The sequence below is a fragment of the Plecotus auritus genome (assembly GCF_963455305.1).
Source record: "Plecotus auritus genome assembly, chromosome: 4".
NCBI classification, from domain to species: domain Eukaryota; kingdom Metazoa; phylum Chordata; class Mammalia; order Chiroptera; family Vespertilionidae; genus Plecotus; species Plecotus auritus.
The window spans coordinates 168,337,255-168,364,981 of NC_137775.1; the positions used below are offsets into that span (position 1 = coordinate 168,337,255).

A 27,727-nucleotide genomic window follows, 5' to 3' on the forward strand; every position below is an offset into this window, starting at 1 on the left:
TTTCCGAAATGACTGTTCCACTCAGCCTTCCCATCAGCAATGTGTGAGAGTGCCAATTGCTCTGCATCCCCCTTCCTTTTGATCAGTGTTCTGGTTAGGGGTTCACGTTCAGAATGCCTTTCCGACAAGCACGATTTGAGCATGTCCTCTTCCTGTGGCAGAGCCCACTTCACTCCTGCTCTCAGCACGAAATTTTGCCCAACTTTATGGAAAAGTCAGGAGCCACTTATTCATCCTTCGTGCCTCCATTCCCGTGGGGTTTAGGAAAGAGCTAATTAATGATGGGGAGAGAGGGTGGCACTTGAGGGTCTCAGGGAAGGCTGTGGGGAAGGAGACGCCTCCCACTCTTACTTCAATAGCATTTACCAAGCGAGTGATCTTCTGTGACGCTAGTGGTCACGCTTATGTGCTGCTGTGTGAGCACAATATTAGCTCGCTTAGTCCTTGTAGTAACTCCATGAGCAGGGAATGCTCCATCCCTGTTAGATGATGAGAAAACGGAAGCACAGAGAGGCCTTATGACTTAGAGCTGAGGCAGCCTCTGCTTGACCACAGATTTGTCCAGCTTCAGAGCCCCAACTCTTAACTACTGCCCTCTATTACTGTCCTGATCCCATCCCCAAAGGCTGCATGTAATAATTGGCGGGGGGGGCGGGTAAAGAGAGACAGAGAGAAAGAGAGAGAGAGAGAGAGAGAGAGAGAGAGAGAGAGAGAGAGAGAGAGAGAGAGAGAGAGAGAGAGAAGAGAAAGGGAGGAGTTGGGAGGAGAAAAAAAGAGAGATTGGTTCTTAAAGGAGTCTTGGGTGTCTATGAATTCTTTTCTTCGGCTTTCAGTTTCTAGCAAAGACATTCAAGTAAAAGAAGCTTTGGCCTAGAGTCAGAGAACGTGGATTCCAGTCCTGGCTTTTCACTAACTTAATAGTTTTGTGGAGAGTTTTATGGGAGGGGGGGGGTATATTTTTTGTTTTTTTAATTTTTATGTCCCTTGGGTCCCTCAGTTTCCTCATCTGGACATGAGCAGATTGGATGCCAAGAGCTCCAGATCCTTTTTGAATTCCAGGAAGTCAGCTATAAGAGAGCTGCAATGTAAGTCTCTTCAATGGGCCCCCGAGAGCGCCAGGCCTTCCAGCCCTAGTGTCTGGAGGTGGCCTCAAAAGGGGCCCCTTGTAGTGGGGCTTCTGGAGAACATTCCAGTTCTTTAAACCGCCTCACTCCATACCCCTCTGGCAAGACTACACCAGTGTCTCCTCAAAGTCATCCCAGTGAAAACTAGAGTGGATCACTATTGCATTTTCCTGCCAGGATCCATTTCCTCTTCCTCTAGTAACAGCCCCCCAGTTCTCCATGCTCAGTCCTTGAGGGTCAGGGACAGGCACATGAAAGGCTTGATTCCCCCACCCACCTTGATCCCAGTGGTTGATGGAAGATTGGACACAGGACCCAAGGCAGGCTCAATTTCAAAACTTTGCTGGAGGTACTGGTCTTTTTGCTTCCTTATGAGAAGTCTCTTGGAATGAAGAGGGATTTAGAGCTAGGAGCTGAAGAAGGGACAATTAATGAGGATATTGCCTGAGCCCCTAGATCCAGCTATGCCTGAAGCATACACTCTTCAGTTACTTGGGCAAATATATCATCACTTTTTTTTTGTTGGTGTTTAAATGAATTCGAGTTGAATTAGGTTTCAGTAATGATGTGTTCTTTGAACTTTCTGCTTTTCTCATCCATACTTGCCCCTCTGTCAGCGTTCCAGAATCCTAGTTATTTTGATGATGATGATGATGATGATGATGACGATGATGATGATGATGATGAGGAGGAGGAGGAGGGAAGAAGGAGGAGGAGCAGGAGGAAGAGAAGAAGGAGGGGTGAGGAGGAGGAGACTCTATAAGCTTCATGAAGGACAAGGTCTAATGCAGTATTATGAAATATATAACATTACTGCCGCCACCCCCCACCGCCACCCCAGACCCATCACAAACATCATTCATTTTTCAGAAGCCTTCTCAATGCAGAATTCTCGGCAGCCATTGCCAATCAGTCCAGCTTGGCTCCAAGCTGAACTCTGTTTTCCAACACAGCTGAAGAGACCTACACCACTGCGCGGTGAGTGGTGCCAGTCGGTGGACTGGGGAGATGGTTTAAATCAAAGCAGAGGGTTCATTGCCATGGCCCGTCTGGAGGACACTAGTTGATCACAAAGACAGATGCAACTTTGATCTCCTGGCGAAGTCAGCAGTGCTAATAGTTAGCCTGATCCACTGCCAGGGTCGGCCCCGGGGAGAGGTCTCCGAGAAAGGGAAGCAAGGAGTTCAAGCAGTTGGCTCTTGGAGGTGAAGCCTGAGCAAAAGGCAGGAGAGGTCTGGCATGTACCATTGACCCAGATGGCCATGCAGCCTCTCAGGCCCCTCGGGGGTCTCAGGCCTGGCCCCACATCCAATGGAAAGACCCGCCCCAGCAGGATGGGTGAGCCCCAACTACATGCCCCCTGGCAACTCAGGGTTCCCCGGGGCTGCCAACTCTGAGCAGATCACATTTTCTTGGGCATAAACCTCTGTCAAAAAGTGCTGGTTCTTTCTACGTTGGCGCATTTCTAATTCTGAATCTGATGGGTGCTTTTCTCACTCTCCCAGAACTCAAAATCAACTTGACGTTTCTAAAATTACATTTTGAAGGCAATGAATCTATAATGTGCACCAAGGCCCCTGCCAGCTGGGGAAAACAGTAAGAAAGGAGGAAGTAGAAAGAGATCTGGCTCCCTCCCTTCCATTGGAATATTCTCTATGTATTGGCAGGGCAGGGGGACAAGTGTTGGGGGGGGGGGGTTATGTAGACCACCTGAAGTGGCAGCCAAGTTCTCAAGGAGCAGGTGCTGTCCCAGTCTCCCTGAGGGTTCCAGTGCAATGGCAGGTCAGGCGGGCCTTAGGACGTGGAGTGAAAATGAAGAAGTGAGACTGGGCCTGATGAGGGTGGGGCTCCTTTTCTTCATGCCAGAGTTGGGGTGTTCTCTGAGGCTGGCCCCCAAAGAAGGCCCCTGGCCCGGCTGGCACACAGCCCGCTTAAAAGAGAATCCGGCAGCAGCTGCTTCTCCTTAAACTGAGAGGTGGCCGAGGGGCTTTGTGTGCGCCTGGATCAAAACACGCCCATCAAGAGGGATCAAGAGCCTGGCCAAGTGGATTGCAGATGGGAAAGGGGGTTGAATCCTTTTTTTTTTTTTTTTAACTAAAAATGTAAAGAAAATTCAGGGAGAAAATGCCCCATGTGCATTTCTTTCTTTTCACTTGTTGCAAAGCCTGTCCAACCACCATTCTCCTCTCCCCGTCACTCACAGATCAATGTTAACACGCAGCCTGTTAGTGTTTAAAGTGATCCATTCAACATGGGAGAACCACAGCCTTTAACCACTCCCTCCCACCGAGCTCCCTGGGCCTGCAGCCTGGAGTCAGCCCCTCCTGACCCATCTCCTGGCTGTGGCTGCAAACAATTGTGACCCAGGATAGAACTTAATGCACATTCCACATGGGGCAGTGCCCTTGAGCAATCATTAATCCGAGGCTACAAGGTGACTCCAGGGTGCTGGGGACTGGGAGACAGAGGACGGGGCAGACAGGGGCCCTGTTCTTCGGTGGGGGTCGGGGGGTTGCAGCACCGAGTGGGGGGTGGGGGAGGCAGATGCAGTGTCATGCCTGCGCTGAGTCAGGAGCCAGGAGAAGGGCAGGAGGGGACTGTCAGGGAGAGAGAGGGTTGTTCCTCAAAAGGAAACCACGCTACGCTTGCAGAAGTCCCTGTGCAGGAGGTGGGGTCCTGGGGTGGGCAGGGCTGTGAGGGTGGCTGAGGGTAAGGAGAGGGGCATCATGGGTGGAGGGGGCTGCAAATGCACAGGCCCAGAGACTAGGGTGGTTTGAGGGTACAGCAAGCCCTCCCATGTGTGTGAGGGAGGGTGGCCAGGTGGGGCCCTGGGGCTATATCTTGATCTCCTTTACTTAAAGACTGAGAGTGCCAAGCTAGGAACTGTTAAGTGAGGTTCTAATGAATGAGATTCCTGGGACAGCCAGTGCTGGCAGGAAGTGAGCAGATACACAAGCCACATAACGCAGAGTCCCATCCCCCCCACCCCACTGGCTTCTTTCCGTGCAGAAAAGGAAACTGCCTTCCGCTCTCCCTGTCTGCCTTCCCCCAGACTGCCATCCCCCGGACAGTGGCTGGGCCCTTCCATGAGGGCACACACAGGCAGTGGTGAGCCCAGCATTCCTGTGGGTTTGGGGAAGACCCTTGCAGAGCTGGGGACTAAGGCCACAATGAGAGCAGAAGCCCCCCCACCCCCGACCCTGGCCCAGCTGAGCACTTAGAACCATTTCCTGGCTAATCATCAATTCTACCCCCACGCAGGGCCACTGCCCCATTGAAAGGGCTGTATACAGGCCTCTGTGGACCGGTGGCCTCTCCCTTAGCATGCCACCGGGGACGAGGGGAGGGGTGGGTACCGGCTCTGGGGGCTCCATCACTGTGGGGTGTCTACTCTGCTTAGGTCCCCATCTGCAAACTGTCACTGCCACCCCTGCCTGAGCCAACAAAAGTGCAGGTCCTCCCGGCTGCTGGGCCTGGGGGACGCAGGGTCAGGTCAGCAGCTCCCTGCAAGTGTGACCCCTCCTCCTCCACCCTCCCTCTCCTGTCTCTCCCCCCACGCACCTCCCCAATGTGTCCCCACCACAGGTTCATTTATTAACTTGACTTTGCGTGTCAAATATCTTTTCCATTTAATTAAAAAACAACAGTTCATGTCACAGGGACTGCAGAGATACATGCTTTTGAATTGGGGCCGCGGAAGGACAGGAGGAGACACTGGCATGGCAGACAGGGCTGCTTTCCATGGATGGGTCATGCAGCCCATCCTCTGCCCAAGGACCCACACGGCCATCGGGAGGGGCCAGGACTGTGTCTGGGTGCCAGAGCTGCATCCCAAGCTGCTGTGGTGGTGGTGGAGGGGGGGGGGGGAGTAGCTGGGCAGGTGGAGGTGTCTCTCTGCAGCCCCCCTCCACGGGGACAGGCAGGGGTGCAGCAGGCGGGGTTTAGGCTTTGCTGGCTTCCCGCTGCCTCCTAGTCTGTAGACACATTGTATAAACCTGACATAGAGTAGGTTTACGGTTTGAACTTGGACCTCACCATAGCCCAGTGACACATCAGCAGCCACGAGGCAGATTTTGGCAGGAGAGCGGCCAGCCCGGGAACCCCTCCTAGACAATCCTATGTGGTTAGGTCCACACAGAGAATACACTACATCCCTTTAGACCAAATAAGAGTAAATAATCATACCCATAGAAACTGGGCCTTTGACCCTCTTGCTTTATTAAAATGGCACGGAAATAGTAAAACGGCATACTGAGCACGTGATCCGCTTGCGAGCTACCCCGGGGTGCTGCTGAGGAGCACACATGGGCTCCCTGCCCGAGGCCGCAGACTCATGCATTGAGCAATTCATGTTCTTTATCGGTTTTTCCCACGGCGTCAGGATTTGATAAGGGGTCGAGGTCAGCAAAGAGGCTGAACCAGGCAGTCAGGTCCGAGGCAGCCTTGGCGGGCTCTGGGGAGAGACGAGGAGAGGTCAGCACACCACCTACCAAACGCCCACCTCCCCCACGCTGCCCGCGGGGGCCAGGCTTGCCGTGAAAAGGGTGGCTGCTCAGCCAGACAAGGCCCACTGCACTGCACCTCTAAAACCCATGAGGGAATGCCAGGTCCCTCTGCTCGTTGGCTGAGTCACATTTCTCAACCACGGCCTGACGCTCAGAAAAGACCAGGCTCTTGGTTAAACCCCACCCCAGCGGCTGTCCACAGCCCACAGAGTTGTCTGAAACCTCAGACCCAGCCACTTCACTACCAGCAGGAGATAGCAGTTATTTCCGAAATCAGACTGCATGGCTGAGGAAGCGAGGTGCCTTCCTGGGTGCCCCCGAGGAGTCATTCCCAATCCGCTGGGTCAGGAGAAATATAGTGGCCACTCTTCGGACTTCAAAGCTCCAGGCCCAGAAGGGGGTTGGAGTCCAGGCCTGGACGCTCAGGGTCACTGCCTTCTTCAATCCCCTCCCATCAGGCAGGGGAGGAGGCCTTCCACACGCCTCCCCGTCTCCCTCTGGGCTCTGAATCGTCCCCACCCCCCTTCGGCCTCACCGGAGTATTCTCTTCAGCTGCTCTCTTCCCAAACCACCTGCCCCCACTTCCTGAAGACCACAATTATAGAGCCAAATTATTTCCCAGATGAGGAGAACATTTTCAAAAGAGGGACTGATGCAAGTGATTTCTAAAGAAGTCGGGGGCTCTTCTTTATCTAAACCATCCCACATGAGAATGGAAGTTCACTGGCGTGGATGACCCACGCTTTTTTTCCTTCTCCAACAGGTGGGAGTATCAAAAGCACAAAGAAAATGTCTCTTTGACAGGTGATCCTTCTAGCTAAGAGCAGCTAGGAATATGCTTGCCATCTGGCTAAAAGGAGCCTCAAAGACTGTGGGTAGGGCAAGTTGCTAAGAGTGGTTATATTAGAGTGATGGGCAGCGGTGGGGGGAGGGAAACTGGTGGGATTAGACCACCATAAGCAGGAGATAATCAATGTATCTACTACAGAGATGAAACTACTGTCAGCAAGGCTAGTTGGTAACATGCAAGCATTACTGTGTGACATTAACTGAATCCCATGTGCAGTTAGCCCTCAAGACACTTGGTTTATTTTGATATGATAAACTGAGACTTGAGACATCTCAAGATAGTCTGGTTGGGGTGGGGAACAACTAAAAAAAAAGGAAGTAACTTTCTTTTGTCATCATGTAGGAGGTCACACAAGGAAACTGTCTGGAGCAAGACTGATTTAGGCAGATTAGTCGATGCTTGATAGAGAATATCAAGATATCTTAAAGAGAGCCCCAGTGAAAATACCCTTCAGACTCACTTCCCCTTCCTCCTAACCCCTGCAAAGGCCTCCGGAGGCCCCGAGAGAGTGGGCGTGGCCCTGTGGGAGGTGCCAGGTGCCTGTACTTTGGGGCAGCCCTCACATTCCCCAGGCCTCCACGGTCGGAGGGAAAACCAGGTGCAACTATTTGCACACACCTACAAGAACATCATGGGAATGCTTTTTGATGATAACAGACTCCCTTTAACGTCCTGTGGTCAATCCAGGGAGAGTGGGTGGTGACCAGAGGGAGAGAGAGCTGCAAATTCAGACGAGATCCCCAGTGGAGCAGATGTTCTCGGGGCCTGTCTCAAAGGAGAACAGAGCTCAAGAGCTTGAAAGGCCCTCTTCTGACAACTAAGAAACCTGGCTCTTCCTGAGGAGCACTCAGTCAACGCCTTGTTTGGTGGTGGCAATGGTATTTCCAGCTAAAGACAGCAACCCTCAGTGGCCTTTCCTATCTTGCTATTTTCACCCAATCTTGGGGGAGCAGCCAGTCACATGGAGACACACGTTTGATTCCTCCTTGGTAGATTTGACAAAGGGAATTATGAATGAGGACATTCAGCCAGAAAAAAGAGGGGAGAGAGTAATATCTGGGATCATGCATGATTTCAGATATTACATCAAAAGCAACCAGATTTTGAGGGAATTTTCTGGACTCTGGTGACAGTTGCATAATAATATAAATTTACCAGAATCCCACGAACCATCCCTGTACCGTGGATGAATTTTATAGTATGTAAATTATAGTTCAATAAAACTATAGTTCAATTTTAAAAAATGAACACTATTTGGCGTCATCCAGGAGTAACATAACCTCTCTGATTCCTAGAAACTTGGCCCTCGAGCATTTTGCTTCTAAACCCAAATCACATCAAACAGTGGAAATGTGGAAAGTTAAAACCGCGGTTCCACTGACTGCCAGACAAAGCCGAACGAGGTGGAAGCTAACTGGGTAAATGTTACCCCCTCCCTCTGCTTTTCTCCTGAACACCAAGGCCCATCTGTGCTCAGCAGAGCTTGGACCCTCCCCACCACCCCTGGGCCTGGCCCGACCCCGGGAGCAGGTTCTCACCCGTGGCACCCTCACCAGCAGCCTGCAGCACCTGCACTGGCTAGAAATGCACGTTTCCAGTGCCCACCTGACCTCTTGGATGGGAATCCCGGGGCTGAAGCCCAGGAGTTGATTCTAACGAGCCCTCCGTGACCGTGACCGTGAAGCACGTGTACGTTTGGGAAGTGCTGCCACAGATGGTCTCCAAGGAGGCTGCCAGGGTCCCCATCTCCATCAGAATCGGAGCTGGGACAAGGAGACAGGCCCTCCTGGGAAAAAGAGGGGTCCGCTTCAGGGCCCCACCTTCTCCCCAGGCCTCGCAGTTTTAAGCTCTTTGATCCTTCAAGCAATCTGGGTTCAGGAGGCTGACGCTTCCAGAGAGAACCCGACTGACTGGGAGGAAAGCCAGGGAGAGGCATGGCGGGCAGGCTCGCTGGAGTCTGCGTGCTGCGCTACAGTGGGAACGCACCGCACCGAGATCGCTCTTCCCGTTTCAAAGTCCCGCCCAGCGCTCCAGTTTTAAAATGACTGCAGAGATCAATGGCAGGAAGAGGCAGGTTCCAAGCATCGTAGTTTCCAGAGTATTCAATGGACCACATTCCTAAAGGAGGCAGGTCAAGAAGGAGCTCCCATTTCTTTATAGAACGGGCATGTTCCCTAAACGTCTAGCTTATGGACATAATAAAATGTCTGTGTATCAAGTCATATTTTAAAAGTACCACAAAGACAACTCCGAGTTTCAAGCCTATCATCTAACGGACTGTGATGGCGGCTTCCTTCAATAAGACCACAAATGTCTCCTACCTGGACTCCTTCCTAAAACACTGGGTTTGTGAATGTGGTCCACCTCATGACCCACACAGGCTACAGCTAGGATCTATGGAGTTGGGGGCTTCTCTGCAGCAGAGGGCATGAAGGAGGAAGAGCCTAAAGACACCCCCTCTTTGGGGACTAAGAGCATGGAGACAGCCTATCTCAGAATTGTCACAAGGACACAGGGTGTCAGAATTCCCTTGTCCCGGGGCTGAAGCAGGACATCAGTCAGCTTGCCATCACAGTCTCTGCTCAGAACTGCTAGGAAGCATCAGGCCAGCAGTCCCACTTTATGTGCACGGAGACAGTGGCACCTGTTATATATTGTTTTAAAATTTTAAAGGCAAATACAAAGCTCAGCAATTTCCCCCTCACGCGTATCTCGCAGGGAATTGTTTAGGGGAGGGTGTGGTGAGGGTAATGATGGACGGAATGCCAAGCCAGGTCTTGACCCTCTCAGCCTCTGTCAGGAAGATTTCTATTGAAAGATAACTCCTTGTTGCTAATATTCCTCTAATTGCTGTCAACTGTTCTCTACACAGTGTTAGTTGGCTGAGGCTTTTTTTGTTTTTTTTTTAACACGAAGGTGTGGCTAGAAAGATTCCCATCTCAGAGGAACTGTCAGTCCAGGGTGGTGAGGGTGGGGGCGGCAGTGCCAAGAGCTCTGTGAACAAATGATTATCCTAAAGCTCTCCATCCCTTTGATATGTCAACTGTGCTACCCATTTGCAGGAAACACATAAAATTTTATTGGAGCAATCCTGCCTCCTCTACTTACATAAGGGAAAATATAAATCAGCCAGGAAGATTGCGGGCCAGCTAGAGCAGAGGAAGCCAAAATAAGGCCCTGCAGAGTAGCTCTCTACTGTGAATGTAACTGCACCAGCGCGGGCGGGGAGGGGGGCGCACACCCTGGCGGGGCTGATGGCCACTGGCGAGGGGTGGGCTCATCCTTTCATCCTTGCCTTCGCATCAGGGCACGGGGAGTCCCTCTGCCCAGATCTCCGCATGCCTCATTCTCTCACCTTCTGCAAGTCTTGGCTTGGATCTCATCTTCTCAGTAAGAATCCTTTAATTCTGCAGCCTGCCCTGCAGCCCCACAACACTCCCTATCCCCTGCCTCTTTTTCTTGTTTTTTAGGACTACCAAAACCATACTTTTTCTTTTCTCCATAACATTGATCAGTTTCCAACCTACAGTGTTATTTGCTTCTTTATTCTGTTCATCGTTTTCTCCCCATTAGAAGGTGAATTCCAGGGAGGCAGAAAGCTTGTCTTCTGAGTTCTCAGACAAATCCCCAGTGCCCGGCACTCAGAAGGACCCCGTACATTCATTTGCTGAATGAATGAGAAACTTGCCCAAGTGCTAGTAGGGCGGTGGCCCCAAGGGAGACTTGGTTTGGCTGAGAAGTAAGTGGCCACCCTGTAAGACCTCTTTCCCTTTCCATGGGAGAGCTCACCTTTCTCTCTTGTGGTCAGAACACCTCTGTCCTTAGACCCTAGTGTGGTTTTGTGTCTTTCCCTTGGACTTGGGGCAGGCTGACATGCAAAGGCCTAGGCCTCTGTTCTTGTCATTGCTCTAGGGCCCAGTGCCCGGGTCCCTCTGTGGGCGCTGGGCTGAGGCCTCACTTTGCCTTCTCAGGAAGAGGGCGTGGAGTCTGACGTGTAGGTGTCAGAGTGGGGCACGCACAAGCACATGACACAGCCACCCTGGCCAAGTGGGGGCACCACCACCACCGGACTCGATGGCAGCAGGGACCTCGGTGCCTCCAAAGTGGGGGCTTGAGTGGGGTTCATCCTGCGGCATGGCTGGATGAGAGATCCGAGTTGTGGATGCCAGCTCGGCCTTCCGACTCCCCACAGCTTGTCAGACCTCCACACAGGTGGGTGGGGTGAGGCTCAGCCATGGCTGGCCTTGCTTATCTAGAGCTCCGTGCAGAAGGCAGTGAAACCAGAGGTGAAACCCAGGGCAGGAATGTATTTTTGGATTTCATGTCTCCTTCCTATCTCTAACTCCATTTCTGAAAAGAAATGAGATGGCTACCAAACAGGACTCACAAAGGAAGATAAAAAGGAGGATGGGTTTCATAGAGAAGGAGGACTTTTTTGTTTTGCCCACCAACTCTTGTTGTGTCCGTGATCTCATCTCCAACAACCTGAGGTTTCTTTAATAGCCCATAATTACTTAATCATCCCAGCTCTGCCGTTTGTTCTCAGCTTTAAGTGCCAGATAAACAAGTTGTTTATCAAGGAGCTAGCCTAAATTCATGGAAAATCCAAAACAATTTGAGAATTTCTTAATACTGTCTTATAATTAAAGCAGTACGAAAGGAGGAACCCATATTGAAATACTAGAAAATGGTTCCCTTCCTAAGGTCAGTTTGACTAGAAACTCAAACTTAAAAATCGAAATTTCAACCTGCGTCTTAGTTTTTGCCTCATCAAATCAATGTGGCTTACAGGCCAGCCGTTCTCAACCAGCGTGCGGGCTGCTGGCGCGCCCCAGTGTGCCCTGACCCTTCACCAATGCTTCTGACCACTCTGATGAGCGTGGAAATGACTCCTGCTGTCACCAGGGATACATGGGACTGCTGGGCCATTGCTTCAGGAAGGAGTGAAACTGCTGAGCTGAGAGCACACTCAGGGTAGGGGTGGGCCATGATGGGGAGAGAGCAAGAGCAAGATAAAACCTAGTGTGAAGAGTTAAGAAGCCCAGTGTTGTGTCAGTTGGCACTCAGTTGGAGACGTGGAGAACTTTGTCTCGTGAGAGTACACAAGGCACTCAGGAGGGTGATGGCCGGGCAGGGCTGGCCAAGCCAATGGGGCCATGGCTGTGAAGGCAATCTGATCTCTCAAGTACACCATGAACGTGTCTAAAACCAAAAAGACAATGAGACTGAGAACCACTCTGCTCACCCTGTATGCATAGAAAATATTAACATGGAGAAAATTGTGAGAAGAAATAGATTTCAAACCCTGCAATGTATCTTATGGCTGGAATGTGATTCTAAGATTTCAGCTGAAAAGTCCTTGGAGATAAGAGAAAATGACAAAAATTAAGAAACAAACCAAAAAGACACTAGATAGGAAATGAAAATCAGAAAACTCAGAAAAAAAAGATGAAGCAAGAAATAGGTCTTTGGATTAAAAACAAAACAAAACAAAGAATGAACAAACCGCCTAGCTGGTTTGGTTCAGTGGATAAGCACAGGCTCTTGGCTGAAAGGTCTGGGGTTGCAGACTTGATCTCTGGCCTTGGTACCAATTGATGTGTCTCTCTCACATGATGTCTCTCCCCCTCCCTTCCAATCTCTTTAAAAATCAATGGAAAAAATAGCCTCAGGTGAGGATTAACAAAAAAACAACAACAAAGAATAAACAAACAAAAAAACCCACATTTCAACCCCTGTAGTACATACCTTGCAGCGAGGCCTTTAAGTCTTTCATATTTTGGTCTAAAAGCTGTGAAGGAAGGAATCCTGAGCCTGTCTGGGGCTTGAGGTCTGGCTCTCCTGGAGTCATGGTGGGCGCTGGGTCCTTCAGCTGACCGTCTCCAAACACAGCAGCCCACTCCTTGCTGAATTCGCCCTCATCCAAGGAGGACGCGTTGAAGATCTCACTCAGCAGCAGCATGTCATCTTTGTCAGCACCTTCAGGTTCCAGATTCCCAGCCATCGGGCCCAGGCAAGCTGAGCGAAGAAACAGAGCACAAAACTCATCACCATGGAGGGCCAAGCCCTTGGAGGGAGTAAATGCAGTGGGGGCTGGGATGGGACAGATTGGGCAATGGCTAGAGTTAGAAAACGTTAATCAAAATATAAATCAACCCCATTATAGCTTCTCTTAAGGCATTTCAGAATTAACTTTCTCCCTCATCCCCTTACCTTCAAGGCAAATCTAATTTTTGAGCATCATTAGAATTGCATTGAAATCGTTTCCACAAAAATTCTAAGGTTTCAGTTTTACCTTCATATAAAAAGCAAATCTACTACCAAAACATTTCTCAGATATGAAACAAAGCCAGGATTGGAGGCATGTTGCACATATATTACTTGTTTATACAGCTTCTGAATCTTTCCCCACAAGCCTAAATCTACAGCCTGCATGACATGTGGCAGCCTGCCCTCCATCAGGATGGGAGAGGACCCTCCCCACACCTGCCTGGCCCGGGGAGCCATGGAAAGTCCAAGGATGACCAGGAAAGGCATCCTCGCTTCCTCTCTCCTTTGCTGCAACCCAACTGCATAAAGCAAAGAAAAGATGGCTCTGGCTTGCCTGAGTGCCTCGGTGAAAGTTTCACAGGAAAACAGGACAAACCATGCAACCACCTAAAGCAGGGGTGGGGACATCCAGCCCATGGGCCATATAAGGCCCCCAAAATCATTTGGTCTGGTCCTGCCGAGGCAACTGCGGGCAGGACTCAAAATTCAATAAATCTAGGCGCTTTTTTCACACCAACATAAATTTACAAGTGAATCCTATTAAGTGCATGATGTTATAAATATCCAAATGGCCCTTGGCAGAAACAAGGTTCCCCATCCCTGACCTAGAGAATGAGCTCTTAGGCCAGAGACATAGCCCTGGAGGTTTGGAATGAGCATGGGACCTGAGGGGAGCCTGGACCACCTTTTGCCTGCTGTGTGACTGCAGCAAGACCCTTATAAAACCCCTGGGCCTCTTCTTTTTTCATCTATACAATTACAGTATTAATAATGCTTGCCTTGGAGTATGGTCATGAGGACCAAAAAGAAATATACCTTAAACTTCACTGCCCGGCTGAAGGAGGACTTTAAGAGAGCCATTCTTATAATACTAGTATGAACACTGACAAAACACCAAATAGCGAACACAAATACAATGGGGCATTACTATCAGAAATCCTGCAACAAGTTCTTTCATTGAGTTTTCTACATATTTTTGAAAACCAAGGGCTGATGGTTTTATCAACTGCGGCTTTGTTGTGGTCCTTAATTGCCACCTGGGAACTGAAGAGAGACAGGAAGTGAAGGAACAATCACAATTTATAGTTTCTCTGAGCTACACTGCAATTCTGATATGTCACATTAAGTAGGTTTAGTAGGTTTTCCACAAATACATGAGATAATTACTAAGTGAAGGTTTTTGTGTTTTTTTTTTTTTTTTTTAAATAAAGCTTATCTCTGTTGGCTTTACTGGATTATTTTCAACCACAGTTTCTATAAAGATCTACAGATTGAGGGGATTTTTGATGTGCTGAGCAGACTGGCTGTAAGTCAGGGAGGGGAGGAGTCCAGTCATTCTCTTATCACTGTGGTTTATAAATAGCAGCAAAACATCACTTTAGTTGGACATCTAATTTAAGCCTTCTTATTGTTTGCGTTATCACAGAAATCTGCACCGAGATGTAGCCTGTAGGTGTGGTGGTGAGAAGATGGGGAAATGTAACCAGATGATGAAGGAAACTGAGCCTGTGTTTGGTGGGAAAGGCAGGGCAGGTGAGGTGAGACAGCCCATCTCTATGAGGAAAGGAAAGGAAGGAACGTGGGGAGACAGGGCGTGTCTGTCAACAGCATCTATGCATCTGCCTTCCCCCGCTCTCTCAGCCTCTCTCCTTTTACATATAACTTCACAAATATCTGTACTACCTACTTTCAGTTGGGGCTGAAATGTCCAAACCTTTTCACATGGTTTACTTTCTGGCCCAACTGAAACCAGATGATTGCTCAACTAAACCCGTGTCAATGGAACCCATTCAAATCCTTGTGTGCTTAGAGCAGCCGTGGGCAAACTACGGCCTGCGAGACGGATCCGGCCCCTTCGGCTGTTCTATCCGGCCAGCGGAGCTGAAAGAGCGGAGGGTTCTCTTGCTCTCCCCTCCGCTCCTTCACCAGCAGCAGTGTTAACATGGCAACATCAGGAAACACGGCCGCAGCTCCTTCTTCTGAGTGGGCGGATTTATATCTGCCCATTCAGTAGAAGGAACAACCTCTCAATCTTCCAGAGGTTCCTTGTAATGCCCCCGGACTCGTCCCCCGACATCACCCTGGGAATGCATAGACACGTTATCCTGGTGATGTAGGGAGACACGCCCCTGGAGAGCACAGTATCAGAGCATTAGCTAAAAAGGAGACCAACAACACTGTTCCCACTGAGGTTGATGTTTTAAAGACCAAAAACCTTTCAATCCAGTCTACATTGCCATCTACATCTACGTCCCGGGCATAATTTGGAAGTTGCACTAAAGAAAATGTTTAATTTACTGTTTACACATTTTGTTCTTTTCTATTTGTTTTAGTTTTAAATTATTTTATTATATTTAAGTTTAACTTGAAAGGCTTTTGTACCTTTCCTTTGTTAGGCAATTTTATTTTGCCTTTGCCATCTTCAATATAAGGTATGTTATTGTGCTATGATTCCTCCATTTTTTGAAGTTTCAAATTATAATAATTAGTGTTTACATTCTTCTCGTTAAAATGTTTGAAATGAATAAAACTATTGAAATAAAAAAAAAGACCGTACCCTTTTATGTAATGATGTTTACTTTGAATTTATATTAGTTCACACAAACACTCCATCCATGCTTTTGTTCCGGCCCTCCGGTCCAGTTTAAGAACCCATTGTGGCCCTCGAGTCAAAAAGTTTGCCCACCCCTGGCCTAGAGGGACATCTGACTTTACATGAACATTGGGAATGATGGGTTTTCCTCCTTAAGTCACTTTACAGCCTCCGCTAAGTCACACCCTGGGGGAGGCGATCCTGCTTGCATCTAGACGTCAATCCAGAGTAGATCACAATGAACATCTGCGACAACAAATAATAGTAAACTTTGAGCCTTCCAGAAATAACCACAGACTGGGAAACCTCTACCTTTGTGTTTACTGTTTAGGGTTTGTGTGATGGATGATATATGGAGTGCACTTCTTGAGTTTGGCTAACTCAGAATCCCTTTCCTCCTTTTCTTGTTTTCCCCTTTAGGGAAACACCTTCTCCAACGTGATCCTAGTGAGACATCATGTAAGATGAGCCATCTCACCTCATCCAGGTGGGTGTGTGACATAGGCTGGCCCGAGTCCCGCATTTTGCAGGCCTTAGTGACCGGCTCAGGGGTGGGTTCATGCCAGAGGCTTCCCTGGGTTGGTATATGGAAGGAGGAGGGAAGAGGTTCTCTCTGTCTTTAGGATTCCAAGTTCTAAAGATGCAGTGTTGAGGCCCCAGCTATGATGGAGCCAAGCATAGAAAGAAATAGTGTCGGAAGTTGGAGAGAGAATGCTGACAACACTGTCTAAGCCCCTGGATCCAGCCTTACTTGAAGCCAACACACCGCTGTGTGTCCCCAATACCCAATACATTCATTCCTTTTCTTTCCTTTTTAATTTTAAAGCGAAACTATTTAGAAAAGGGTACTATACTTCCAACCAAAAGATTCCTGACTACTATTGTATCCAATCGAACGCACACTCAGTGACAGAAGTGAGAAAAGGACCCGTGGTGAGGATGATCTTGTCTAGAGCTATTTCAAAATAGAGTCTGAGGTCTACCATGCAATGTGGCCCATGACTTGGTGTCCTGGTTCTTTAACAGCTGAAGCAGGATGTTTTCTCTTTTAAGAGAACTTATTACTTAACTCAGAGCAATGAAACTGGCACTGACTTGAACCAGAAAACAAGGAAACCTCCCAATTATTGCCCTGATAATTAAGATGCTTGAGATTACTATGCATACTTGTAAGAAAAACTTAATTACAAGAAGAAAAGGACAGGTCTGGGTCTGTAACCAGACAAGTCGAGACTTGAAAAATAACACTAGTCAGCTGGCTCTTAAGAATCACGATCTCCTTTTCCTCGGAAGTAATTCAACTCAACTGCGAGAACGCAGGGAAAAATGCAGAGATATGACAAGGTCTTTGAAGGAAGCCCTGGTAAGAGCTACACAGCCCAAGTCACAGCTGCTACCAGTAGATGAGAAAGACTCTCCTGAGCTGTGCCATCCTATCCTGCTCTTGTCTTAAAGGATAAACAGAGGTGGTCGAGCTCTCAGGTGTCAACCCCCCAGATGCTACTCCAAGCCATCATCTTCCTTCCCTAGTTCTCTACAGAAGATCTCACTTATTATCATGGTTCCAGTCTCATCTGGGAAGATTCTCAAATCTCCAAGTGCAATTCCAAGTGTTTTTGGAACGCTGATGGCACACTCCTGACTTGGGGACCCTTCAGGGTTTGCCCATTGGCCAGCTTGCTGGCACTCTCCAGAAAAGGCACCCTCCCCTTACACCTTTACTCAATCCAATTGTGAGATTATTACTCCCTTACTCAAAACCTTCAATGGTGCCTGGCCGGCGTGGCTCAGTGGTTGAGTGGTGACCTATGAACCAGGAGGTCATGGTTCAATTCCCGGTCAGTCCATATGCCCGGGTTGTGGGCTCGATCTGCGGTGTGGGATGTGCAGGGGGCAGCCAATCAATGATTCTCTCTCATCACTGATGTTTCTATCTCTCTCCCCCTCTCCCTTCCTCTCTGAAATCAATAAAAATATATTTTTTAAAAACCACCTTTACGAGTAAAGGAACACTCCTTATAGTGGTTTCAGAACCTCTACGGTCAAGCTCTAACGCAGGCCTTTTAGCAACACTGCCTTCTGGGAAGCCTATGATTTGACAAAACTTCTCTGCTTGCCATTTCTCAACTGTGCCTTCCTGCCTTTCTGCCTGGAAATCTGTTGTTTTCTCCCAATGAGATGCCCAAGAGAAGAATCACACTCAACTGAAGGGATCACAGAGATCGTCTCCTCTAACTCACTGTACAGAGAAGGAAAGAGAGACACCTGCCCAAGTCCATGTAATCTATTACGTACACATTATCTGGCTGGAGACCCATGTTTTCTCAGCACAGCTTTCACTTCGGAGCCTGTGGAGGATCTCATATATAAACTAGTACCTAAGCTTTGGTCGTTTTAAGGGTTTCTAAAGTCAGATGATTCCACTGGCCACCCCACAAAGCTCTTGGTTGCAGGCGCCGTGGCAAAATGGCCAGGATGGCAGAACCGGTCAGCATGTTCTCCCCGCACTGCCCAAGCGTTCAAAAATAAAAGCCCTACGCCCCTGGGAAAACATTCCTTCGGAAAACTGATCCTGAACCAGTGAGCTCTGACTGATTCTGGCCCAAGGAGTTTTTCAAAGAGGGAAAACTGACATACAGAGGAAGCTCTCTCAAGTGCAGAGTGTGGGCGACAGAGAGCTAATGTGGGAAAGTGGTGGCAGCCCCCTCAGGGAATATTTTTGAAATCATACTGAGTTTCATGACCTCAGCATAAATTAGAAACACAGAAGATGGAAACAACTACACAGACCGAAAATGAGAGCACAGGAAAACAGATAAATGTCACCCAAGTTACCTTCATCTGTGTGTGAAACAGGAAGACTGTTCTCTGGTTTTCTCCCTGGTCCCCACTCGCAGGGCTATGACTAACTGCAAAGGCTGCATGCCTCAACACACACGTGAAACCCCAAACACCAACACCATCCTCACACCACCCAAGTGAGAGGAGAGGGGGAAAGATGGGTAGGAAATTACCTCCCAAAAATGTCTAACAAGAAAAATATTCTTCATCATAAAAAGCTCTGGTCCCAAATTGTACTTGTATGGGATTCAAGAATACTTCTAAAAACTCCCTTCTGGTGAAAAAGCCATAGATGATAAGAACATTTGGGTATAAAACCACTATCTTGGAAACATAGAGATACAACAAACAAAAAGCACTCCCCCAAAAAACAAACAAACAAACAAACAAACAAAACAACAAGAAAACACAACCCAAGCAGGCTAGCCCTGAGCAGGCACTCAGAAAGGACTTTTGGAGGATCCCAGCCTGCTCCTCCAGTTAGCATTAGATCTTAACAAGCAAGCAATCTTACTGACAAACTCAACACCGGGATGGGTAAACATCCACAGCATTCTACTGACTACACACAATCAAGTAAGAACAGTATTGGTTTTAACAGCGCACCATGATTTTATAGCAGTTCATCCGAGGACGCTGAGGGAGGCAGGGAGAAGGGATTTATGAGGAAAGATAACGAGCTCAGTATCAGCCACATTGCGTGTGAGGAAGCAATCGGATTCCCGGTCAGTTATTTATGGAGAACTGCGGGAGAAGGTTTGAATGACTCGGGAGGACCTGGGCCCAGAGCCAGAAACATGCCTATTGCTGTGGACGAAAGGGTCTCACCCATGCCTATGGGAGCTACTGAATGAACTTCCCTGTCGTTCTGAAGTTTGGCCAGAATTTAGAGTCATTACGTCTGGAAGTAGTAACCAAGGAAGTCGCAGAAGACAAACATTTAAATTGTAGCATGGACAATTAACCTTGTTAAACATCAGTTCAGTGAGTCCTGTCTGCAGAGGGATCTTTTGGGTGAGGCTGAGTGATGAGATTTAGGTGAGTTGAATTCATCTAACTCTCTTGCTTCAGCCACTCCTTTCTGTTCAGTTACCTGACAGTTCTTTTCCTTGGCCCACCTTAGAGGAACGCAAAGACTTCTACATGTTTCAACGTGTGCACTGAGGTTGGGGTTGTTACATGTGGTCACAGCCACTTTCAAGTATCTCAGAAAGTCGTTCAGTTTCTGTTTTCAGCTTAAAACCTTTTTATAAATTGGCCAAAGATTCATGTTCCATAACACTACCTATTTGGTAGAAGAAAACACATTTCTCTCTGAAGCTGAATCAGCATGATTTCCCGGGCAATGGCTCCGGGAGAATTGTCTCCTTGCTGTTGTCAGGAAAAGTCTGCTTTTTGATGACATTATTCCACAGCTTGGCCACAACTGGTCTCAGAATTACCCTGAGAGGGAACCAGCCCCCAGGCAGCAGGGCGCCAGAGCTTACAGCCCTCTAAAGTCAGCTATCCCTGGATTAAGCTCTTTTAATTTCTTGATGGTTTAATGTCCTGCATATTATGATCAGTGTTTTAATTCAGGATCCGGGCCTTCTGGCAATTTTCCGAAGGGCACTTGAAAGTCAAGTAATTAACTGAGTGTTCCTTCCTTCAGCCATCCCAAGTTCTCTGTGCACTGAGAGAATATTTGTATACTCGTGGCCATGTTCATGTTTAAGCTGATGCTACCCTAGGGATTGCCAAGGCCGAAGAGGTAGATAGAAAAGCATGTCTTGTGACTAAAGAAAGGCTTTGTGGGTTGGCAGAGATAAAGGGGAAGGAGAAATCATGTGACATTGTATTAAACAGAGAAAATTTGTAAATCGATTTTTTTTTTCTGCCTGAGAAAAAAATACACATTTGGGAGATAGAGCACTTTCATCTTTCTATCTTTACAGTTAAACTGAGTGCAAAAAAACAAAACAAACAAGAAAAGGATATGAGCTGCTATTCTTTGAAACCAAGATTGTAACTATAAACCAATGAGATCACAGTTGTTTTAATAAAGGAGAAAGATATCCTTAGTTCAATGTATCCTGGCACACGCTTTGGAGGAAGCTTATGAAAGTCAGCATGTGTCGCAGGCAGTAGCATTTCTGGTTTAATTCTGTAAAGAAATGAAAGGTGACTGGGTGAGGGTCTACCATTACTAAGTAAAAAAGTCCATTCCAAAACCAAAACCCCCTTTTTTTGTAAGAAGGGAGAAATATGAGAATATAGACTCATATTTGCTTGTGTCTATGTAAAACATGCTGGGAGGTACACTGGGGATGGGACTATTGGAAGAGAGGGGAGAGTAGGGAACAGAATGGGAGTGAGAGTTTTTTACTTGTACATTTTATTATCAATTTTTGTACCAATGTGAATACACCACTTATTCAAAAATATTTTTTTTTAAAAAAAATAATGAAATTAAATAGGAGGTAATAAGATCAAAGACCAAATTATGTACACAAGAGGTTGGGAATCTACACTAATAAAAGAGAAACATGCAAATTGACCATCACTCCGCTACACCCACCAGCCAATCAGGAGCAAGTATGTAAATTAACACAACAAAGATGGCAGTGGCCACAGAGCTGGAGTGAGCAGGAGGCTTGGGTTTCCCCTGATGATGGAGGAAGCCAAGCTTCCCGCCCGCCCTGGCTGGCCCTGGCCTCTGCTCAAGGCTACAAAGTTTCAATTATAGAAGATAAATAAATCCTAGATACCTGCTTCCAGCCAGCCCTGGCCTCCGCTCAAGGAGGCACTGAAAAAAAAAAAAAAAAAGGGAGGGGCTGGGAGCTTGGGTCACTGGGGGTGTGTGGCCAGCCTGCAAACAGCCATCAGCCCCTCACCCAGGCTGGCCAGACACCCCAGCTGGGACCCCCACCCTGAAGGGGCTGTGGTCAGCCTGCAAACAAACATCAGCCCTTCACCCAGGCTGGCCAGGCACCCCAGCTGGGACCCCCACCCTGAAGGGGGTGTGGCCAGCCTGAAAACAGCCCTCAGCCCCTCACCCAGGCTGGCCACACCCCCATGGCCCGATCCCTGTAAACGGGCAGTCGAACATCCCTCGAGGGGTCCCAGATTGGAGAGGGTGCAGGCTGGGCTGAAGGACACCCTCCCGCCCCATGCACGAATTTCGTGCACCAGGCCTCTAGTAGGATAAATAACAATTTTCCTATCAAAATAGGTTAAAGCATATGTATGATTATAAATATACTTATTAAGTATTAAGATTTATTAAAACTAGGTGAAGGGCACCTAGTGCGTGCTATAGCCTTTATCTCACCTTTGTAAGACTGAAATATTTCCCTCTCCAAAAAATAATTTATTAAAAAACCTTTACTCCATCATCAAAATATTCTATCCTTAGCCAAGAAGGAAACATTTTCATGAAAATGGGGCCATGTATGGCCATCTGCATTACTTACTTGCTTATTACTTTCATAACCTGGTATGATCTCAATCAGTAGTCATTCTGATAAGATAAACATGGACATTCATAACATAGTTCACAGTATGTTGCCTGGAAAAAGAGAAAAGCAGGCTTCTGCCCTCAAGTTTATATTCCTAAACCCTAGAAACTTAATGTCAGAGTTCTGCCACTTTTCCATTTCTGAAAAAAAAAATGTTAATCAATGCCCTGTTTTCTAGATTTTCTTTCTCTCACAATCTGTGAATTAAATCCAAAGCATGCTTAGAATGAGTCAAGACAGTCATTGGCTCCAGTTAACTGGGGTCTGTAGGATGACCTTGGCTTGTTTCTAGTCTTGTAAGAAAACTAAAAGTCTAGGGTAGACCATGTGCCCACAGCAAGGACAGGGCTGCTCTAGAGCATGGTGCAGAATCTCAGGGATACTCTGGACTCCTGGTCAATCATTAGAAGTAAACCCTTGGGAGTATGGAGAGCAATTGTTAGGACCAGGTTGCCCACACTCAATTTCTTGAAATTACTTAAGGCTATGCATGTCTCATACAAATCCATGGTTCTGAATTCTATTTTGAATGGTTATTCAGTAAGTGATTTTAGGCTTGGTAAACTTGGGTGTGGGACCTAGCTAGCAAACTCTGAATCTGACAAAGGTTCAATGGAGATGCAACACAGTACACCTTCAGAACAACATTTCCAGTCCTACTGTGGCAAATGCTTACCACTTGAAGAGTGTCCCTATGCCCGAGCTCATGAAAGACCCTTTAATACATGATCTCCCGTACTGACAATAACCCAGCAGGACTCTCCCTACTGGCTCCATTTTACAAATGAGAACAACTGAGGGTGAAAGAGTTTAAGCATGAAGCAAATGATTGAAGGCCATACAGATCATTTATGGTGTACCAGTGTTCAAATCCAAGCCTCTCTGAAAGTCACGTTTTCTCCACTACAACACATAACCTTTGACATCCTAACTTTTAGCTTTAGTACTTTGACATCTTGAAATTAATTATATTAAGGATGACAGAGTCACACATACTAACATGTGCTTGAGCATATTAAAATTCATTTATGAAGACAAATGACAGTCATCTATTCAAAAGATAAACATTACATTTCCCTGCATGTGAAACTGCTATTAAAAAAATGAAATAAATTATAAGCCAAAAGAAATGCATAAATCTTACCACCTTCCTCGGGTGTCATGTTTACTAGTTCATCTATCCGTCCATTGGGGGAGGGGAAAGAAAACAAAATCATGAGTTAGTTTTATTTTGTAAGGAGTTTGAATCAAATGATTACAGTTGAGTCATTTTCTTTCATCCGCATTACCTGAGCATGCATTATGTGGAGAGCTCTCGTCTAAGGTAGAGAAATCCCTTTTTCCTTCTTCAGCTGTGAATACAACATGCAGCTGGTTATCAGCGATTCAGAGTGGTGTGTGTGCTCACATGCTATCGATCGCAGTGCAAGGTCAACACACAACTTTGGGAAGAAATGGCATCCACAAACTCACTCACCAGAAGCAGGGGTCCTCGGATTATGTTTTACTCGAGCTGTTGGCTCTCAATGAATGCTGAGTTAACAACCCTGAATCTTTGCTTTGTTTAGCAAAAAACGATCTAACGATTCTCCTCCCATGGACACATGTGCAACTTAAGTGGTTGACTATTCCTTGATGGTGCTAATGAACTTCAGCCATCTGGGCTTGACTACAGTATAAGGGCAGATCACTCAGTGAAAGAAGCCAATTTGTAAAGGCTACATATTGCATGATTCCAACTATGCAACATTCTGGAAAAGGCAAAACTATGAACACAGTAAAAAGACCAGTGGTTGCCAGGAGTTTGAGGGGAGGGAGAGATGAATAGGTGAAGTCACAGGGGACTTTTAGGACAGCAAAACTATCCTGTATGATACTGTAATGGTGAATACATGCCATTATACATTTGTCAAACCCATAGACTGTAAGACACCAAGAGTGGACTGTAATTTAACTATGGACTATGGGTGATAAGATGTGTCAACGTTGGTTCATCAGTTATAACAAATGTACCACTCTGGTGGGGGATGTTGATAATGGGGGAGGCTATGCACATGTGGACACAGCGGGTATGTGGGAAATCTTAGTACCTTCTGCCCAATTTTGCTGGGAACCAAAAACTACTCTAAATAATAGTGTGTGTGTGTGTGTGTGTGTGTGTGTGTGTGTGTGTGTAAATATACATACAAACACAATAGAACAGCCTTAAAACTTGGTTTGCGCATATGAACATTAGGCTTTCTATAAGTATCAGACTAAAAGATGACATTTCATTTGAATGGATTCCATTTTGTGTAAATATAAAAGGAGGTGATCAACATTTATAGTCTCAAAATATTACGTAAATACCACAAGCAAGTAAACATACTGCACGGAGGAAAAGAAAATTTGATTCTCCTATATTGTCACAAATTGCATGAATATATGATTTATGTAGATATGCAACTTGAATATAAACAGAATAAGCTGGAGTTTACATTTTCCCACAGAACTAAATTTTTTGATTCAGCCTAGATTCCCTCAACACGATTCATGCTGTTGATACCCAAGGGATCCTGAGGCTGGAGAGTATGGATTGATAGAGTGCTTACATGGCCAGGCTGCCTGCTTCTCTGCCTCCTTCTGCCACTTGCTCCCTCCCTCACACTCTAGAACATTGTGCCTCTGACCTTCTCCTGGTCCTCCCTTGTTCATAATCTTTGCCCAGGCTGTTCCTTTTGCTTTGGTGGGTCTAACAACAGGACTTGACTTAGCTAGTTCCCTGATCAGGTGACGTCTCCCTATCAGATATGCCCATAGCCTTTGTAGTTTTCACCAAAGCTAGAATTGCCCCATTACATGTATCATTATTAGATCACCACCTGCTTCCCTCTGACTGTAAGCCCCATGTTCTGGAATGTTCTATGTCTGGTGAACCACTGCATGCCCAGAGCCCAGGGCTGTGCCTGCCACAGAGATGGCACTCATAGAATTCTGTTGAACAAATGAACAAGTACGGGAGTAAGTGAAGGTATCCAACCTAGATGCAGAAGAGTGAGAGTTGATTCTTTCTGTTGGATGGCACCTGGGAGAAAAGCAAATGAAACAGTACAGTGGGAGAAGAATAGAGTGAGTGGTTGGAAAGTAGGAAGGAAGACAGAAGTAGGACGGAGGGTGGAGAACAGGATCAAGAAGAGGGAACTTTCAAGGTCTACTGTGCCTCCTCCTAGCTGCCGGAAAGGCCACCTGCTGCAGCAAAGGGAAGATGTAGATACATCGCTAAGAGGGCCAGGCTGACCAGAGGGTTGGGAAATTTCAGTTCTCTTCCTATCACCTGTAAAACTTTCCCTTGCATCTCTGAGTCCCAGCGAAAGGCTCAGCATTACATCACCTTAATTCTACCCCAGTGTGCCATTCCCTCTACTCCTTAAGGAGAAAATGAACCAATCAATGAACGGGCAGTAACAGCAGGAAACAGGGAGAGCTGATGAGCCACCCAGGGCACATGGTACCTATCATCCACCAATGCTCTGGTCCCTTTTCCAACCACAGGAGCGTCGGTACACCGAGGGATCTGGCACTCACTGCAGAAGAGCCCAGGAATCACCTGGAAGGCAGTGTCGGGCTCTCCCCCTGTTCCCAACAATGACCACACCCACCCCATAACACAGTGAAAGCCATACTCTCCCGATGTGATCTTATTAAAACTGTCTCTACAGCCCAACTGGCAGTTAGCACTAGTAACGGTAATAGCGAAAATGATGTCACCTGTTGTAAAAGAAATAGCTCTCTGCCACATCTCAGTTGTGGACACCCCTGATGGGCTGCTGCCAAAGTGATTAAGGATGCCATTTCGGGTCAAAATATACAGCCTCTCAATAGCACTATGGGCCGACCTCATTGAGCTATGGAAAGTGAAGACTGAAAGCATATTCAGACCCAACTTTCTCAACTGGAAAAGAAGATAGGCCTAGGAGGAGTTTGCCAAAGAAGATAAGGAGTTGGCTGTTGAGCAGTAGTATTTCAGAATCAATTCTAAGTAAAATTCAAAACTTACTCTTAAAATTAGAGGACTCCTTGTGCTGGTTTTCTTCTTCTAATGAAATTAACCTTGAAAGAAATAAAAAAAAAGTTTAGTATCTAGTTCTGAAAATGTTATATTTATGATACAGCCAGATATTCTATACAATACAAATTATTGTATTTAACACACACACACACACACACACACACACACACACACACACACTCGAATGTATAGTCATTTACTGGCTGCACATTTTTTGAAGGAGAAATACATTTGCTGGCTTTCTCCTGTCCCAAGGCTGGTTAGTGGCATCTTAACATCTGAATCTGGTTTCATCACAAGGCACATATTCTGTAACTATCTAGGTGGTTAGTTAGGTACAAGTAAGATATCACTTTCAAAAACATAGCTAAAAAACCCCAATGGGCAAGCAAGTGTTTATCCTGATTCCTGGTGTCCCAGGAAGGACACCTTAGTAGATTAGTTAAATTACAGGAGGCTGAGAGCAGGATCACGCTCAAATGCAGATCAATGACTGTCGCCAACTCAGCTCTCACCATACATGGGTAAGAACATGGCAGACACACATCCCCACCCTGAGACCCAGCGGGCACCTCCGAACCTCCCTCCTACTGCAGTGGTTCACCTTTGCCTACTCTTTCTGAAAAAAAATCTTATTAAATTTTCATTTTCATTTTAAATAGTTTCTGGGTTATACATTTGAGCTTTTAAAGATGAAGTACTAAAAGAAAGCAGAACTCTGAAGTTAACTAAAACTAATCAAGATGCTCTTGGGTAGCTAGCTCCCTTCTGAGGAAAGACAATGCTTTATTTGGACTGTAGCAACAGATATGGTGAGAGAAGGTGCCAGGACCCACTCTAGCCTCTGCCTCTTACTGCACCACGGTGGGCAGGCGCTTAGCCTCTCGGCCTCGCTGCCATCATTCGCACACTGGGGAAATGGCTACACTGATTACGTGGAGGATGAGTTGAGATGTCATAAGTAAAGCTCCTGGCAGTGGGCTTAGCACAGAGTAGGTGCTCACTAACTGGCAGCTGGCACTGTTTTTATGACTAGGAATAGGTTAAACTGCTTCCCCCAATATCGTCAACTGCACTACCCTGAAATCACATTTTGTAGCCTCCCTACAGTGAAAACCTGCTTTCCTTCTGCACTAACGAAATTTTGTAGCATTTGCTTAAAAAAAAAAAGGAGGGGGGAGCTAAAATTGGCAGCAAGTATTTGAGTGGGACTAATATATCTATGTACATGGATATATTTGAAACTTTATTTAGAAACACAGAAAAAATATAAGGCTGCTTTGCCATAAGGTTGTCATCTAAATTTCTTTTGTGTAGAAAAGGAACAGCAAGTGGGAGGGAGATCTATTTTGGTTTCCTAGGTCAGCCCGTTCAAGGTTAATGCCGCTCCTGCAGGCTATGACATGTTGGTAGAAAAAGACATAGGTTCACATGTAAACCTTCTCCATGCTGTGGGAGAAGGTTTGCACCAATTAGGTTGACTGTTTCTCTCCTTATTCTCTCCTTATTTAAAATGACTGGAGGCACCTTTTCTGCAAAGAGGCGAGAACCGAGGATGGAGCAGTCACTTCCTGTCTCCCCACCCCGCAGAAGAAAACAGCAGGGCTGAAGGGTGGCAAACAAAATGTCAACACCTAGCACTTTCGGATGATAACACCTAAGTACCAGATGAGTTACCAGGCGATTTCATAGGTTATTTCCTTCCTTGAGACCAAAGCCAGGGGATTTCCTATCTAGGACGGGATCTTGTAAGTGATGGTGACAAAAGGACCAGCAGAAAGCTGGGGCTGAGACCACAAGACAGAGAGCCAGGCAGCAGAGGGGACACTACCTTTTCCTGCCCCACTAACCGCCTCACAACTGTGTCCCTTCCATGGCTCTCTTATTGGGGGGAGTCCTGGTCTAGTAGCTGGGGATTGGTCTCAATATTAACACATCTCCTCTGAGAAGTGAGGGAGTAAAGCCATTACGCTGCATATGAGGCCCCGAGAGACTTGGT

At 46.9% G+C, this 27,727-nt stretch overlaps 1 protein-coding gene across 13 annotated transcripts in view; it reads right to left on the reverse strand.

Moving 5' to 3' along the window:
- Positions 1 to 5,308: 5,308 nt before the first annotated feature.
- Positions 5,309 to 27,727, reverse strand: part of ICA1 (islet cell autoantigen 1) — a 112,801-nt gene continuing 90,382 nt past the window's right edge. For 8 of the 13 annotated variants that reach the window (XM_080666790.1, XM_080666788.1, XM_080666789.1 and 5 more), the window contains exons 10-14: positions 25,717 to 25,769; positions 22,970 to 23,032; positions 22,825 to 22,857; positions 12,228 to 12,497; positions 5,309 to 5,577 (exon numbers count right to left, since the gene is read on the reverse strand). In XM_080666790.1, coding sequence (XP_080522916.1) covers positions 5,456 to 5,577; positions 12,228 to 12,497; positions 22,825 to 22,857; positions 22,970 to 23,032; positions 25,717 to 25,769 — 541 coding nt within the window. In that variant the 3' untranslated portion in view covers positions 5,309 to 5,455. The remainder of the gene's footprint in view (positions 5,578 to 12,227; positions 12,498 to 22,824; positions 22,858 to 22,969; positions 23,033 to 25,716; positions 25,770 to 27,727) is intronic. The other 5 variants (XM_080666795.1, XM_080666784.1, XM_080666793.1 and 2 more) reach the window with 1 other exon arrangement.